Source organism: Chanodichthys erythropterus, chromosome 3 (genome assembly GCF_024489055.1).
Source record: "Chanodichthys erythropterus isolate Z2021 chromosome 3, ASM2448905v1, whole genome shotgun sequence".
NCBI lineage: Eukaryota > Metazoa > Chordata > Actinopteri > Cypriniformes > Xenocyprididae > Chanodichthys > Chanodichthys erythropterus.
In genome coordinates this window covers 30692401-30710424 of record NC_090223.1, presented here as the reverse complement: position 1 = coordinate 30710424, position 18024 = coordinate 30692401, and the positions used below count along the sequence as shown (strand labels likewise).

Sequence of the window (18024 nt, the reverse complement as noted above, 5' to 3'; positions counted from 1 at the left end):
TTTCTGTATGTGCGTTGCATGTAGATGGTTTTCCGCTGCTTGCAAACAGAGCGGCAAATAAAAGGCAATCAGCTGTCTCCTCAAAATAGTCTGAGTGCACTCGCAAAACATGAATACACTGCAGGCTGTTAATCCAAAGTAAATCATCAACACTATCATGTTTTATTGAAGTAAATACATAATAAATCGGCTAAAACACATGCACAGGTTATTTTACTTCCTGAACAAGTGCGCACCAGAGTCCGAGTTGCTTTCATATTTACGTGAACCACGCCACAGTTCGAGTGCAACCGAGCTCAGACCACCTCCTTCAGGTAGTCTCCGGTTTGGTACCCCGGTGCGCACCCGGATTCAAACAACAGCTTTCACATTAGTGATTTTTCATACAAACCACGCCCCATTTCGAACTAAACTGCCAGTGTGAAAGCCCCCTTAGACTGAATGCACAGATCCAATATAATAACTGATGTGTATCTGGTTTTAAAAAAAAGTTTTTTTTTTTAATAAAATGATTTACAGAACATTTAATCCTCATCGCCAATATTCCCTCTAAGCTGTGCACTTGCGCAGCCGCGCATAAATGGATTTCCCCACACGTGATTTTCATGTCTGTTCTCTGTGCTGCAATTATTTTGATTGTAGTAGTTTAAATGAGAAACAATTGCAGTGCTCTGGACAACCGCTATAGTTATTGTCGCTATAGAGTTAGAACCGGTGAATGCGGTTTACAGGTTTCATAGAAAGAACGATTGAGCGTGTGTGAGCTGGCTGGCCCTGAGCCAAATCAGTCGCATTAAGAATACGGTCATGTTTGCGGACTAAATACCTCAACACGAGAGGCAACGTGAAACGAAAAGAAATGTGCGAAATGAAACATGTTTTAATGAAAAGTGGTGGAAATAACAGATGATGGGCACAGAATGCTAACAAAACTGAGACATTTACAATCACACACCCACCACAGGTGTAGCTTGCAAACTCAAAATACATCAGTGATATAACATCAGTTTAAATAGATTATTGTGTGTGGTGGTGGTGTGGGTTTCAGGAATGTTTAGATATATATATATATATAGATTATATATATCAGATTAACTATATATATTAAAGATATATTAACTATAAACGAGTTAACGTTCACTTTTCTTAAAAATATTTAGCCATCAGATCTGTTTAAGTGCTTCAGTTTGTTTTCACTTTATAATATATTAAAACAAATGGAAGCATTAAACTGAATGCTGTATATCAGTTTAAATACTTAAATATTATATTATATTGTATTATATTATAATGTAAGCCTAATAAAATATTGATCTCACAAGGGGATTGTTTAGGGCTCCTTGCACCGAAAAATCTTAACCTCCTGGTATATAAAATCTGGGAAATTCATAAGCAATAAACATGTCATTTTGATGGTTTAACACTGTCTGTTGCCAATAATTAATTGTCTGTACAAAAATACATTATGGTTGTTCCAAACAATCATTGTAACTGCTCATATTATACAATTAGAAAGAATTGAACTGTCCTGCAGGAGGACAATTATTTTTTTAATAGATTTTCTTGGTAAAGACTGGTACAGTTAATACAGCAATGTGAAAAATCTCAAGTAACCTAAAATGTGCTTAATTTAGTGAATTTACTAAACTGCTTGTTTTCAAACACATTATTTAATAAATCACTAAGTTACATCAAGGGTCAAATAAAATAGAAACGGCACATTAAAGTTAAATGTTACAGTTGCATGATAAAACCATTTTTTGTGTGTGCGTTTACGTTCATTGTTTGTACAGGTCTGATATAAAGTATGTTTTTGCTCAGGTTGCCAAAATGTGCACTCAACAGAGAAAAGTTTTGCTCAGCAAGAAAAAAAAAAAAATTAGAGGGAACATTGCTCATCGCTTAATGTTTAATCCTCATGTTGACAATTGGATAAACAAAAATAAATTAGGTGACTGAAATTCAAACAAAGCTGACATGCACTGTTGAGAAATGCGACTACGGATGTGAAAGTGCTTTTGTGTGTGGTTATGGTCATCACCTGTGTCAGCTGTCCTAGAGAGGAGTACGGGTGAGGCAGGGGCTGGTGTCCCGGCAGGCTGTAGCCCTGGAGGGAGTAGGAGGCCTGTGGGGAGCTGTGTCCTGGAGGCAGGTTAGGGGGTGTGGGGGCCGACAGCGGCCCAGAGTGGTACAAAGACTGAGGCTGAGGACCAGACTGACCGGACTAGAAAAAGAATCAAAACAGAACATATTTAGTATAATTACCAAAGGCATCAGAAACTTATGGGGTTCTTTTGTATGAATGAACTTTGTAACAAAAGATTGTGTAATAGGTGTGTAGTTGCTATTGATTGGCAGGTGGATGTACCTGTCCTGGACTGGGGGCGGGGTGTTGAGGGGGTGGCTGGCTGCCTGTGGGGGTGCTGGAGGGCTGAGGATGATGGATGGATCCAGAGTGATGAGAGAATGACTGCGGAGCTGAAACAAAGAAAAATGTATATAGTTGACAACGTAAAAAAAACAAGTAACAAAATCAATCCATTCCAAAAAAAAATTTTATTCAATGCTTACCATACATCCCCTGTTGAGGGGCTGGCGGTCCTTCATTCTGACCAGGGTACTGTGGGCCTGGGGGACCCAGTGTCTGTGGGTGACCTCCTGATCCGAGCATTCGTGGTCCACCCTGGAGCATAGAGTACACCTAAGACAGAGAGAGAAAGAAAGAAAGAAACAACAGGGGGATTTTTAGCAAAGGTGACCACCTACAATACAAATCGCATTCAAAACCAAATCAACTTGTTTGATTGAAATACTAGAAGTATTTGTTCTACCGGAAACGTGAAGGCTGGTACCTGTCCAGGGTAGTGGGGCATTGCTGATATGACCTGGTTGTACTGCAGATATGAGGGAGGGTAAGGAGACGCCACCAGAGGAGGTCCTGCTGCTGATGCCGCGGCCTGGAGCATAGGGGGCGCTGAAGAGCTGTGGTCAGGACGAGGAGTCACTACAGAACCTGAGAAACAGAAGGTGGAAGTAACACATGAGTAATAGTATGCAACACTTTTCATGAGTAGAGTGCAAAACTGGGCCTGAAAGTCTTATTTTAACTTTATTGGTAACACTTTACAATAAGGTTCATTAGTTAAACATTAGTTAATGTATTAACTAACCACGAGCGATACATTTGTTACTGCATTTACTAATCTTCGTTAATGTTAGTTAATGAAAATAATTTCATTGTTCATGTTAGTTCACAGTGCATTAACTAATGTTAACAAGATTTGAATCATGTATTAGTAAATGTTGAAATTAACATTAATAAATGCTGTATAAGTGCAGTTCATTATTAGTTCATGTTAACTAATGTAGTTAACTAATGAACCTTATTGTAAAGTGTTACCACATTATTATTATTATTATTGATAATATAATATTGTTTTATAATATATGACATGTATTTTTTAAAATGCAACATTCAAAATGAGTTTTAGGCCCTATTTTTGTTAATAATAATACATTTAAATTAAGAGTTTAAAAACCTTTAAAGTAATTTAAAAAAGGCCATATTATTGTTGATTTTTATAATAAAATCATAATACAATAATAATAATATTAAATAATAATAATAATAATCATCATCATCATGAGATGCACCAATGTATCGGCCAATAAAAGCAATTAATACTACTACTACAAATAATAGTAAAGTTATATCAATTAATATTAATACATTAATGCTTCATTGATTGTACTAATATTGTAAGCATTACCTTTTGTTCTTGGGTACTTCCCTTGACCGACAGTTGTCATGGGATATGGGTACATCTGAGGTGCCTAGAAAGGAGAGAGAGAGAGAAAAAAAAAGAAAAAAGTACATATATCATCTGTGTTGCAAACAAAAAGTTTTAGAATATTTTCCAAAATTATCCATGAGTAGCAGGGATAGACACCTGTACAGAGTGACCCTGTATCTGGATGGGTGAGACATAGCTCAGGTACTGGGTGTTGTAAATGGCTCCCTGGCCTGGTGGGGGCTGCAACACCACTGTGGGGCTGGGCGGAGTTGGCCGTGGCGGGGTGGGAGTGGCCGAGGGCTTCACCTGCAAAATGGACATGACACACTGGCTTGGCACATTTAGCTTTTCAACAACTGTATAAAAGAAAGTAAACCGTTAAAATTAATGCTCTCACCATGCTGAGAGGAGCCTTGGTGGGGTTGAACTCTTTGGCGTTGGGGTTGAGAGTAGATTTCTTCACCTGACTGAATTGGAAAGCATTTGAAATGCATTAATAGACTTTATATAGTATTACAAGTAGTTAACAAATGTGATTAGAAAATCAATTAAGCCCAATATTCTGAACTTCTGACTACTTACTCAGTCATGCCCTCTGATCTCTCACCGGCCTCTGGTTTGCCCTCTTCACTGCCTGGGGTCCTTGCGGGTTGGGGCGTCCCTGCCGTTTGCCCTTCTGCAGTTGGGTTTTGCATGGCAGTGCCAGACAGGGCAGAGGGTGCAGAGATGGGTGTGGTCGGTGGAGGGGTGGTGGTCGCCGCCCCCTCTGCATTTGTCTCTCTACTTCTCTCCTCTGCTGCAAGCTCTGCAGTCAGAGTTGTGGGCGGGGCTGTTTTAGCTTCCGTAGGAGGGGTGGGGTCTGTTTGTGTATTGTGGGTGGGGTTTGTTTGAGGAGAGTCAGTGGCCAAAGTTTTGGGGCTGGAACTATTAGGAAGCTAAAAATCAGAGAGGGGAAAAATTTGTTTTAAAAAAAGCACTATGGTTTTCCTTATAGTTATGCTTGCCCATGGGCAAAAAAGTTGACATAAAAAAACATGGCCAATGTAGCATGTCTGGATTACAATCATACTATATTTAACATACTTTTCACAGGTAGTTAAATACAACCCAATTTCCAGGAAAGTCATGAAATTTTGTAAAATGCAGTAAAACCAAGAATCTGTGATTTGTTAATTCGCTTTAAACTTTAACTGACCAAAGTACAAATTTACAATGTCTCTACTGACTAAAATAACTATTTTGTGAATAAATAGAATATTATAGAATATTAAACTGTTTTGAAACAGTCCACAATAAGATAGATAAGAATTGATAGGTAATAGGTGAAGGTTGTGATTGGGTATAAAAGGAGCTCTCAGTCTTTGGGTCATGGTTCACCATTTTCTGCCAAATATCATGAGAAAATGCAACTAATCTCATACAAAAGGAGAAAGCTATACAGTACATCTGTTCAATGCAGAGAGTTCTTTGAGCCCGAGCTCATCTCAGATTGTCCAAAAGACAGTGGAAATGAGTGCAGATGAGTCCACTTTTTAGCATGTTTTTGGGAAAAACAGACACTGAGTTCTCAGTCCCAAAGACGAAAGGGACCATCCAGTCTTTCATCAGTGACACCTGTCATGGTATGGGGTGCATCAGTGCAAATGTGTGAAGGTACCATTGACACAAGCATATATTGGGATCGTACAGACACATCTTTCCTGGGAAGCAAGACATCTAGGCTTCATTTTGCACATTCTCCAACAGAGTGGCCATGTTTTACACCTTAGAGAGGATGAGCTTGACTGCCTGCAGTCCAGATTGGTCTCTTATTGAAAATATAGGACCCATCATGAAAAGGAGAATCAGACAACGATGACCACAGACTCTTGAGCAGCTGTCCTGTCTCAGGCAAGATTGGGCAAAAATTCCACTTGCAAGACTGCAACCAGTTACTATTAGGGATGGGAAAATCACAGGGTACCTCACGATACTATCACAATAACGATATCACGATACGTCGATTCTGTGATAATCGATATATTTCTAGACAATCCTATAATGATACATCATGATATCTGTCTAACTATGAAAACAAAATGCCAGTAAAAAAGGTTAAGTGCAGGTTCTCTCTCTTTATTAAAATCCAAACTGTTAGAAAACAGCACAAAAAGTTTCAGTCTGAAAAACATTTTATGCTTATACTTTTTGAAAGCTGAAAGCTTAAACTTTTCTTTGTGTGTAAACTGACACATTTAGCTTAACTGCTTATTGACTTGTTTTACCTGGTACATTTAAAAAAATTAAAATAATAATCCTGGGAATAATGTTGTCAAAGGTACTGACTTTGGCAACTTTGAAAATGTTAAAATGTGACTATACCAGCATAGCCTAGCATTTTGAGCACTGTTGAGCGGATTCATAAACACGTCTGATTGGCCATTTTGTTTTCACGCGCTCAACATATATGTCTGTGATTGGCTACAATGGTCAACGCTTCCAAAACATAGTAAATAGACATCTTTGACACTCTTCATCGAGTGCTTACAGATTCACACAGGAGCGTTTAAAAGCAGGCATCTATCAGCAGATCCCTAATATATCCGCCTGCTTTCATACACTCCAGAGTGTGTATATATGTGTGTGTGTGTAAGTGCTCGGTGAAGAACGTCAAAGAGGTCTACGTTTGTCACATCAATGGTATAAAAGCCGAAGTGCATCCAGATTTGGAACTTAGTGGCATCTATATTTTACTCACACTGCTGTCCGCCATCCTGTTAAAAACCTCTTTCTTATGCTAGTAAACTTATGTTCACGTTTCCCCTCATGTGTTGAGCACCGGCTTGAAGTAGCGACACTGGGAGCAGGGAAATCTATTTATAGCACCTTGTTTTATTAATTAAAATATCGATATTTGGCACCAGCATATCGATTCTCATATTGCACAGAGAAGGATGACGATATTGATATTTTGTCCGACCCCTAGTTACTATCCTCGATTCCCAAACGATTAAAAAGTGTAGTTAAAAAGAAAGGTGATGTGGTAAACTTGTCTCGCTCCAAACTTTGAGTGTGTTGCAGCCATCAAATCAAAATTTGTTTATTTGTATTTTACAAAATACACTTCAGATGGTTAAGAAAAACATTGGAAATATTTTCTTTGTACTTTTGTCAGTTAAATAAAAGGTTAAACAGAATTAAACCAGATTCTTAATTGTATTGCATTTTACAAAATGTCCCAACTTTTCCAGAAATTAAGTTGTATTTACGCATTCAAAATAAGTACCTACTCACCCTAAAATCATTACCAAACCGGCGAAGCTCCTCGATTTGTGATCTCTGGCCTGGAGAGGCTATGAAGAGAGAGAAGAACATTTATTGACTAAATGACAAGTGCATGTAATGAAGTTAACAAGAGTAACATAACTACAGTTTTTACCTTTGCTGCTTTTTCCCTCCTGTGGACTAGCTAGACTCTCTGTCCTTTCCTTTGACAGAATTTCATTCACTGAAGTGAAAAGAAGAGTTAGATTGTCAGACACATGTATGGATGAAGTGTGTAACCACTCAAATTTATAACATCTCACCATCTACAGGGAACAGAGGGGTGGGGCCAGTGGGTTTCGGGGTCACCATGGTAACTGAAGAGGTATCCATGAAGGGAGAAGAAGTAGCAAGAGGAGATTCCTGGGAAGGAGCATCTGGTTTGGGGGAACGAGAGACTGGAGAGAGACAGAGAAAAAAGGTCACATGTTACATTAAAACAAAAAACAAAAAAAAACCCCAAGGGAACAGAGGATAGAAATTTATACATACAATAAATGTATATAAACACATATGCATACATGCATATATATATATATATATATTATATATATATATATATATATATATATATATATATATATATATATATATATATATATATATATATATATATATATATATTACACACATATTTTAAAGCCTTATTTTTTTCCATAACTAATAAGCTAGATTAACACGTTAAAATGATTAATGCATTTAACGCACCCGCCCCAGACCTACGTAGGTCATTTCATATTTATGGCCTGTAATAGTTGGACTACTGTATAATGCATTTTTAGATTTTCTTAGTGTTGTAAGTAACTGAAACAAGTATCATTTAATTAAATGTAATAAAACACTGCAAACCTATAAACAAACTAAATTTGCATTAGTAAAGTAATATGTTTAAAAAAAAAAAAAAATTTTATTATTGCGGTTGATAAATATGTAACCATTACTAAGCCAGTGTAAACTATGAAGTATGCAATTAATGAACAAAACAACCCAGGATAACATTAACCCAGGTTTAAAGATGACATTGGGTTAACAATTTCAAGTGTCAAAAGCCCATAAAGCTCAGCTGGACATCATAAGCTTGTGTGTGGGTGGGTGTGCATAAGTATGCATATTCACCTGTAGGGGAGGAGTGAGAATTTGAGGTACGCAGGTTTCTGTTGTTCTGCCCAGGCCTTTGAGACTTGGGTGACATTCTAGATGACACTATGAGAGATTAATGCAATGTTCATCAGTAACACAGAGGGCAGTAACCATCTGAAAACATTCAAAGCGACAGGTACACAAAACTTACCTCCATTGACAGGCCGAGCCGAGTCTGAGAGAGACTGTGGGTGTGAGAGCGAATGTGGGAGTGTGTGTGGGGAAGGAGGGCTAGAGTGACCTGGCTCTGAGGGGCGGGGTTGAGTAGGTGGGCTGCTCTGTGATTGGTGTGTAGAGAATCCTCCTCTGACAGACAAAGGGCTGCTCCTATCAGTGGGAGGAATGGGCTGACCACTACCAGAGGGGAGGGGTCTTGGGGAGGAGCTTGAGGGGCCAGGTCTATTTGTTCGATTAGGCAGGGTGGATACAGCTCCTCTTTCGCCCCTTCCAGAAACTCCCATTTCTCGCTCCCTTGCTCTCTGGGGTAGAGGAATGTACTTGCCCTCCCTAAAATAAAGACAGCAATGACCATCAGTATAATACGGACAAAGACTACATAAGATAACAGCGTGGGAAAGGAAGAAGAAACGGTGTCAAACCTGCTTCCAGCACTGGAGAACCCAGGGCTATCCCTTCCTCTTTCTCGTTCTCCTCCATCACGATCCCTGTCCCGGACCACAGCGCTGTATTTGTCTTCCTCAGTTCGTCCTTCATCATTCTCCAGGGCTACTCGGTGACGATACTGTGAACTAGCTTCAATCTCATTGGCCAATCGTGCGGCTCGAGCTTCTCGCTGCCTGAAGCCCTCAGAGCTGCCCCGCTCCAGAGGAACCCTATCAGAGAAAGGTACCAGAAATCAGGATTCTGCAGAATGTAAAACAGCACTGCTTTTGACTTTAAATGTGCATTTGAAGGGGGGTGGATTCTGGAATCCACTGCCACTTCAATATATGTCTTTTGAGTGATTTATAATAGAAAACTATTAATCAACATATATCCTTCTGAATATTCAATTATTTGAATGACTTCTTCAGTGTATGTTAAAGCATTCATTTTCCTTTTCCTCTCCAAACACTAGAGAATAATGATGTCTGTACCTCTCAGTAAACCTATCAGTATATTTTGGGAATCTTTCCTGTATAAAGTTAAAGCTTGGGAGAACTTCAACCTTGAAGAAGCTGTGAATCATGTGTATCTTTGTATGTGTACAGGTCTTGTATTGGTACTGATAGACAACTGGCATTCTACTTGAGACCTGCCGGAGCCTTTTCACGACCTAGAAAGTCCCATTGTACCTAAATCAAGGGTCCGAGCGTCAGAATCGTGATGGATGGAGACACACTTCTGACCAGGGGAGCTGCTAGCAACTACCGAACCCATTCCGCACCAAACATACAAGTCAACCTAGCTATCCAAAATCTTTGTCTGCAATTTAATAATAATGACCTATTACTTTTGCTATTGCTTTTGTCCTCTAGGTATCAGTATTTAGTCAGAGACCATGGCTATAGCTCTAGCAGATTTATTATGCAAATGTAAATTAGTACAGTAATCAAATATCCAATTGTATTACAAAACCAATTGTTTAGTCAAAAATTCAAGGTGGTCCATATTTTAAAGTTCTTTCTAACTTGTAAATCAGCCTTAAAATAACAGTTCTTGTAAGTATTAATTATAGCATTTGTTAAAATAAGGATATAATTGCAGGTAAGACCATTTTTCCTTTTTTTTTTCTTTCCTTTTATAGCATTTGTTATGAAAATAGCAACACAGTTAGAAATTATAGCTACAACATGCCACAGTTGTAACAAATCTTTAGTGAACAATCTATTCCCTTAACAGATCATCTATTATAAATCCTACAACTAGTCAAAATTTGCCACAAATACAATAGAACGTGATAAATTCTAGTAAATGTGGTCTTCATGAGTTTAAAAAGCTTGCAGGATGATATTTTCCCCTCTTTTCCTCAGTCATTTTAGCGACTGTTTTAGATCGTGTTCGACTTTCTCCGTAGCGTTTTACAATCCTCAACAGAATCCAAATGGTTTGCCCATTTTATCATCAGCGTCTCAGAGGACACTTTTCTTAAACCTTTTGGAGCGTGCTGGTGAACGCGCCTACAGTGATTTGCACGCCACTCATGAAAAATGAAACTGGGTTTCAGTCGCAGTCATATTGCACAGACAATTGATCCGTTCAGTTCGTACAGCTTATAAAAGCTCCAAACGCACAAATATACAATTAATTAATAGCCTAATTATTCTACGTTCCGGTGTGGGCGTTCAGAGTACCGGCAACATGTGAGAAGTGCCGGTGCACAAGAAGTGCTGCGCACCGGCCCACTTCGAGCACAGACTGTTGCTACTAATAAAACCGATCTCTGGGGGCCCCCAAAGTGCGGGGGCCCTTAGAATCGTCCTAACTTTTCCCCCCTTAGCAGCGCACCTGCTTCTGACTATCAGTCCATGTGTGGAAAATTACTAATTTTGTCTATTTTTCAGAATGGTTTAACTTGAAATAATAACGTAGTTGGTGCAGAGCGGCCTACAAAATGATGCTGAAGCCGACTTCAGCAAACTATTCTTCAGTAAAATTCTCTTCAAATTATTTTTTTAAACTGACTGCGTGATCATCACATGGTCTTTGGATCTTTAACTGTAAAATTCCCCTACACAATGCTCACATTTATTTAATTAAATCATAACCTGTTGAAGATTTTTAAATAATCCTGTTTTTTTCTATCCCCACATTTAAGAGAACTTAAAAAGGTATAACAAAATCATTAAATAATTATTTTAAGAGAATTATTATATTACAAAATTATTTTAAGAGGCAAGACTTTATGGACTTAAATGCGTTCAAACTGAATTTAACACATTTAGACTTCAGGAAAGTGTGGGAATCCTGTTTAAAATGACAAAAGGCTTTTCCATTTCCAACTTTAAATGTCATAGAAAAAAAAAAAAAACACCTAAAGCTGACAGGACATCAACATACGTGTACATGGAGAGACTGGAGTCATAGGTGGACTTCACCCCATAGGTCTCCTCATTAAAGCGGAACATCTCGCTGGCATCCCAGCCATTAGACTGAAAGTGAGAAAAGGAGCTTCAATCATGTGAAACCTCCACCCAAGAATACACAAATTTTTAATCATATTGGATTGAATATACACAAGCATGTGGGTGGAACTCACTGCATCTGCATCTAGGTCAAAATTCTCTCCGTTGCTATCCCCTCCATCCCACCTTTGAAGGACCTTCTCTTTGTGGTCACCGTTTACTCTTGTTGAGCCGATTGCAGAATCAGTAAAAGTGTCTGAAAACACAAACACAGGCAAAGCACTTTAAATAGATTTCAATTTCTTACAACACCACACAAGCGTACCTCTGTGCACACACCTCGGATAGCGTAGTTGAGATCCACATCTTTGCAGATCATAGTGACGAGGTCACTAGGGCCGAAGATCATTGTGTCCGTGATCTCTTCTCTCCTGGGATGGACAGGTGTGCCGCCGCCACCACCGCCTCCATCTCCTTCCTCATTTTTGATCTTGTGCACCGCATCCACTGCCAGCTCACACTAAACACACACAGACATTGAGTGGGATTTGAGCAATGTTACATATAATTGTATATGTATACATATAATAACATTGAAAATCACGCTTAAACGTAAACGTTAAAGTGTTTCAATCTTCTGTTTATTCAGCTACAGCAATATGACGCGTTATCTTCTGCGACCGGGCATATTTGAAGGTTTCGGGCTTTCACACGAAGAAGCATTTACTACCTGCGCGGGACAGATTTTTCAGTGCCCATGCCCGCCCACTCCCGCCAAAAAATATGTTATATTGTCCAGCTCCTGCCCGCGACATTCGTGTTTTGTCCTGCTCCCGCCCGCAAAATCCTGCATAAAAGTAGCTTATATAGATTTTTGTCCGTACATCCATGAAATAAGTTATGTCGTCACAACATCCCAGCATAAATGCTTCCGATAAAATATATGTTATTAAAGCATCAACATTCACAAACCACAGTTAGTTTTAACTGAAAAGTAAGCTGCTGCATGCACACATACATGGTTTGGTATGGCAGGACGCGCGCAAAGAGCACTACCTTTATAATGACTAAAAAGCTGACATCTCAGTTCATCGCGATCCCACAAAGCTCTGTTATTACACAATGAATATATGAACAATGAATCTTTCACATTTACACTTCGTGTGTTATAATAATAGGATTCATGAGCACGCAAATTTCAGCACTGCATAGAAACTCTGGCGTTTTGAGTGATGAGGATTCTAACAAACACATAATTGTGTTGCGTCTCCATTGTATCTCAGAAATCAACTGATATGTCTGTAATTGGCTACATTGCTCAACACTGCAAACACAAGCTATAAATAGAATCTCGCATATGCTTGCGACTGTAAATAGTTTTTATTTTAATTTAGTTATTCTTGTTGCTTTTTTGAAATATATGAACAACAATTTATTCGTTTTTAGATATTTCTATTTTGTGGGAGTCCCGCCAATCATTTAATTCTTCCGCAACCCACACACGAGTAGCATTTCACCACCCGCGCATCAAATCTTGGCCCGCGCCTCACTCTGTTGCGTTGGGTTGCAGGTCTCTACCATACAGCTCCGACAAGCTGCGCATAAAATAATTGCAGCCTTTGCCAAATCGTGTGCGGTTTAATCATGATAAATTGTGCAGCCCTAAAATAAATAAAATTTGGAAAAAAACAAACAAATCTGAACTGGGTGAACAAAGCCTGAGATTCTAGAATTCAGGCTGTCAAATAACAGTTAAAAACAGCAGCTTTGAGCGCAAGATTCAGAAAGCAGGATCAATGTAGATGTGTCCGTCAGAAGATTTGGAGGGACAAACTTACACGCGAGCTTAATGTCTTGAAGATCCCCTCATATACACTGCCGTTCTTCACCATAACATCACATCTGGAGCCCTGAGGGAAAGATTGCATATACATGTCACGTATTTAAACTGTTGCTTCATGTTCACAATTTTCATTTTTGAGGGAACTAACCCTTTAATGCTGAAAAGGATGCTGGGGCCAACTAGGGAGCCTCAAAATTACTTAAAAATATTTCAAATAATCCAAAACAATCATCATAAGATAAAAAAAAGATTTCTTAGTTGAATTCACCTCCTAAACAACCGTTTTATTTTTCTTTGAAGAACCAAGCTGTCTAGAAAAATTTGGATAGCCTAAGTCTAAAAGTGTGATTTCTAGACATAAAAACCATGTAGATTAATAAAACTGTACAATGGGCACTTTTATAACAAACATTTTCCAGTTATGCCAAGCTCCAAAATATTTTATCATCAGGTAGAAACAGAGTAAGAAACATTATCTAATAAAAATCACAAACATCTAGAGAAGTCAATATTGTTGAATATTGTTTGGAACCTTTAAAAGTCAAAAAGGTCCAGAACATTATCAAAGAAGGGTGTTTTTCAACAGCCAAAGAATAAACCATTTATTTCATGCCAAAACTCACCACCACGGCTGTGAGAAAGTGGAGCATCCTGGAGTTGTTGTACACACCCTCAAACACCTAAAAATAGTACATATAAATATTTACTTGGTCATTTGGTGGTCTGAAAAATGCTGTGCAATATTCAGAGAACACTGACTAAGACATTTTGATTTTGTAATCTTGAAATGGGAAATTATGGTTAAAAAAAAAGCATAAGAATTTACGTACAGGTGGTGACTGTGAGGGAGTCTTCACAGAGTTTCTGTTTCTAAAGGGGAAAAAAGAAAAATATAAAACAGTCGTTAGTAAATATTAATAGACAAACAACATTTAACACACAGAATTGAATAAAAACAATAAATATAAATAAAGTGTGCAAATAAATAATCGACAGAATATTAACAGATCATTTGATCCACAAACAAATAATTTGTACCATGCAAATCATTAGGAACCACAACAAAAAAAACCCCAAACGAACATGACAATAACTCAGTTCGGAATATGAAGTGTTTACTGTTCACATGAGCTGTATCAAATGTTCGGGAACGCGCCCAAATTTGCCCAGGACGTGAAACAGCCCCGGTACTGCAGGCGCTGGTGTTACATGTGTGGACAACAATTACAACACCGCGAAGCGCGTGGTAAAACAAAAGGACAATCATACAGGAGTAACAAAATAACGATCGGATTGAATCTGACTGCGCATCATGACAAAATATTATTTAGCAAAGCGAATGTGTAAACAATGGTAAACAAGGCGCGTGTTTTAATTACGACAGACAGCAAAGCGGGTTAGCGGACCAGGCTAACAACACAAGCAAATGCCGAATCGAAGACAAGACAAACAGCTTGACATTAACGTGCGCAAATGGACACATTTCGTGCCCCTCGTAGCAATCGATCAAACCGTTTATCAAATACGAGTGTTTGTACTTTTTTGTCATATGCATCCCGGCTCTTCTTTGAAGGCGTCGGTAAAATGGCTCAAGTTGAAAGTCGAACACAATACTGAATCATATGGGATCGGAAAAACAACAACAAAACACTGCTGATCCCATCCCACGACCCGCCTCCGAGAGCAGCCATAAGCTGAAAAATATGGCAATCAATTAAAACCTGAACTCCATTGGTTGACAATATTCTTTATGGGTGGATGTGAACAGTTTACGACAATCCTATCAATCATTGGCCCAAAATTGTGTCAATCAAACATGCTTCGCGGCGATTGGCTAGTTCTCCTGCTAATTTAACAAGGCTCGAAATGATTGGTGTTCAATGGACCGTATTAAATATGCGCTTTGGGCACGCCCACTTTGACCGGTAGGCCTCGTGTTAAAATGACAATCCGCGGAGTTTCCTGAGCGTGGCAGCCCAACGTGTGAATTACCTTCCCGGGGTGGGTCTGTTAGAGTTACTCCCTGGAACCGATGAAGCCATTGACCCTGAAGTTCCGTTGGATGTTTTGCGGCCACCGGGTCCAGGCTGCTGTTAAAATGCATAATGATTGTTAAACACTGATAAAAATTAAGTATTAATCACATTAACGTATATTAAGATCAAGGCTAGCAGGTTTACTAGCATGTTACGTTAAAAATGAAAGTGTGGAAGCTTAAGGGAAAACGACAATAATTTGACCATAAAAGCTATTATGAGTTTTAATATCCTCGATTGAAGACTGTATAAATTATACAAACTGATTGCGATTTTCAGATGTGGTACTCACGTTCTGTCGGCGAAAAGACATATTAGCCGCTAACCGAGTTGCCCGCTAAATTCCCCTTGTTGCCGATGACAAGCTAGGTGGACTAGCCTGCCTGCGGTGTTATTTTTGTTGTTTTCCGCAGCGTTCTCAGATCCGCACGAGCGCGATCTCCGTTACAGCCCGAAATCCAGTTCAGTCCGATATTCTGTTACGAACGAACACGAAGAGATAATGAGCCTTACGATTCTATTAAATATTACCGGCACCACGTCTCGTGAATTAGCCAGCGATAAACGCGAAGGCTGTTTTTTCAAAAACCCTTGATTGTCATTGGACAACGTAGCGTGATGACGCAATGGCGCACAAGACCCGTATCACGTAGACAGACGCACGTAAAGCATGCTTCGTAAAAGAATCGCTTACACTTTTAAGAAAAGTGCTCTATCTGTCTCTATTATCTATCCGTCTGTCTCTATAATCTATCTGTCTTTATAATCTATCTATCTATCTATCTGTATCTATCTATCTATCTGTCTGTCTATGTATCTATCTTTCTATCTATCTATCTATCTGTCTGTCTATCTATCTATGTATCTATCTATCTATCTATGTATCTATCTATCTATCTATGTATCTATCTATCTGTCCGTCTATCTATCTATCTGTCCGTCTATCTATCTATCTGTCCGTCTATCTATCTATCTGTCCGTCTATCTATCTATCTATCTATCTATCTATCTATCTATCTATCTATCTATCTATCTATCTATCTATCTGTCTGTCTGTCTGTCTATCATAATTACACAAACACAACTCAGACATATTGTTTCAGTATAATTATATTATTATCATATCATCATCATCATCATCATCATCATCGTCATCATCATTTAATTCAATGCAGTACCTGAAACTCTAATTACACAGAGTGGGCAACAGTGTCCACCTTAACACACGGTCCCAGCACAGACAGACAGAAAGAGAAGAGAAAAGAGAGAGAAGGCACAATAAGAGGTTTAAATAAAGGGTAAGAGGGAGGAGCACAGGGCAAATGGATAGAGAACCAATCATACTGAATGATCTGTAGGATGATCAAGAGAACAACCGAAATAGCTGAGACAGGATAAGAGAAATAAAACAAAAACAGAAGACAGATGCAGGCACTGAACTAGATGGCAGACACTGCAAAAAGACTGATTGAGGCACAAAATCAAGAAATGACTGGCACAAAACAAGAGGGAATGATGATTAACAACACGAAAAGGCACAAGAAGAAGGGGTCTCTTTATCTTTTTTTTTCCTTTTCAAAAGTTTGCCTGAAATCTGTGGAAAGTTTGAAGGTGACAGCAGTGGGATAGAGTGAGATTAGAAGAGATATAAAAAGGCACAAAAAATTAGAAACAGAAAAACAGAATTTGGAGAACAAATATTATGTGTTCATATAGTAAACAACAAAAATAAAGGCATTTTGAAAAATAATAATAATACTATTATTTGGACAATTATTAAATTCATTATTATCATCATCGTCAGTTATTATTATCATTTTCATACTCAATAACATTTTTTCTTTAAATGAAAGACATTCTCTCTCCCTCCTCTGGACTCTAGCTTTGAAATAAATGCACAATAAAATAAATTTAACAAAGATTGTAAAGCTAAAAGGAAGGGAAGGATGTAAAGACAGAGAGCGAGAGAGAGGGAGAGCAGAGGAGCTGGGCGACAGATCAGGACTCTGAGGTAATAATGGAGTCTATGGAGATGTTTAATATGGTAATTAACCTTAAGAAGTAATACTAATGGACTTCAGAGGACTGGGCTTGCTTTTTTTTTTTCTTTTTCGTTCTTTTTTTTGGCAAAACTGGACATTGTTAAGCCCAAGGCAATGCCTTCTACTGAACTACCAAAATCAGTACAACTGAAATGAACAGGAAAGAAGAAAAGTACTTTTCGACATTCGTAGTTTGTCAGTGGCAGAACAAAAAGAAAACAAAACAACTAAAAAACGTTCCAGTAATAATAATAATAATAATAACAACAACAAGAGTGCTGGTGGGTAACAATCTCTGAAAAAGTAAAAATATCTGCTCACCTGAGGGGAAAAAAAGCCTCCTTTTTTATAAGTGCGAAGGGTCAAATACTAGACATCTGAATGAATGTAATGACTCGAAGGACTCTTCAAGAAATAAGTTGCTAAAAACACGACCTTCCTTTGCAGCAGCAGCAGCAGCACCAGAGGAGGAACCTTCGCACTGACAAACACTGGAGAACCAATTAGTAAAAGCTGACCAACATTTTTACAATGCACCTCCAATTTAGTGTAGTACCGTTACTTAGTGTTTTAAAGATGTACCGTCAGTATCATATATGCTTATTCGTTTGGGTGTCTCTCTCTCGCTCTTTCTCTCCATCTCTCTCTCACAATGCAAAAGCTCATGTTTAATAGTGTTAATAACTCAGTCGTGACCCCTCAGTTCTTCCGCTGGAGAACACTGAAAATACTGATTGTGAAGGGCTCTCCTCTTCCTCCTCTATCCCACCTCGTGGTTTTCCCCTTTTAGAAGAAGGAGTA

The 18024-nt window shown here is 38.6% G+C and overlaps 1 protein-coding gene across 4 annotated transcripts in view; it reads right to left on the bottom strand.

The window, feature by feature from the left end:
* The window catches only part of atxn2l (ataxin 2-like), a 19930-nt gene extending 1923 nt beyond the window's left edge, over positions 1–18007 (bottom strand). Inside the window, exons 1-22 of one of the 4 annotated variants that reach the window (XM_067381722.1) lie at positions 15474–18007; positions 15138–15235; positions 13976–14015; positions 13769–13825; positions 13141–13212; positions 11642–11822; positions 11437–11558; positions 11238–11329; positions 8837–9070; positions 8389–8744; positions 8214–8300; positions 7361–7495; positions 7213–7281; positions 7068–7126; positions 4377–4729; positions 4192–4261; positions 3951–4100; positions 3771–3834; positions 2832–3013; positions 2572–2701; positions 2369–2478; positions 2042–2224 (exon numbers count right to left, since the gene is read on the bottom strand). In XM_067381722.1, the coding sequence (XP_067237823.1) occupies positions 2042–2224; positions 2369–2478; positions 2572–2701; positions 2832–3013; positions 3771–3834; positions 3951–4100; positions 4192–4261; positions 4377–4729; positions 7068–7126; positions 7213–7281; positions 7361–7495; positions 8214–8300; positions 8389–8744; positions 8837–9070; positions 11238–11329; positions 11437–11558; positions 11642–11822; positions 13141–13212; positions 13769–13825; positions 13976–14015; positions 15138–15235; positions 15474–15494 (2865 nt within the window). In that variant the 5' untranslated portion in view covers positions 15495–18007. Of the gene's footprint in view, positions 1–2041; positions 2225–2368; positions 2479–2571; positions 2702–2831; positions 3014–3770; positions 3835–3950; positions 4101–4191; positions 4262–4376; positions 4730–7067; positions 7127–7212; positions 7282–7360; positions 7496–8213; positions 8301–8388; positions 8745–8836; positions 9071–11237; positions 11330–11436; positions 11559–11641; positions 11823–13140; positions 13213–13768; positions 13826–13975; positions 14016–14683; positions 14787–15137; positions 15236–15473 lie in introns of those variants that run through there. The other 3 variants (XM_067381724.1, XM_067381723.1, XM_067381725.1) reach the window with 3 other exon arrangements.
* Positions 18008–18024: the final 17 nt, after the last annotated feature.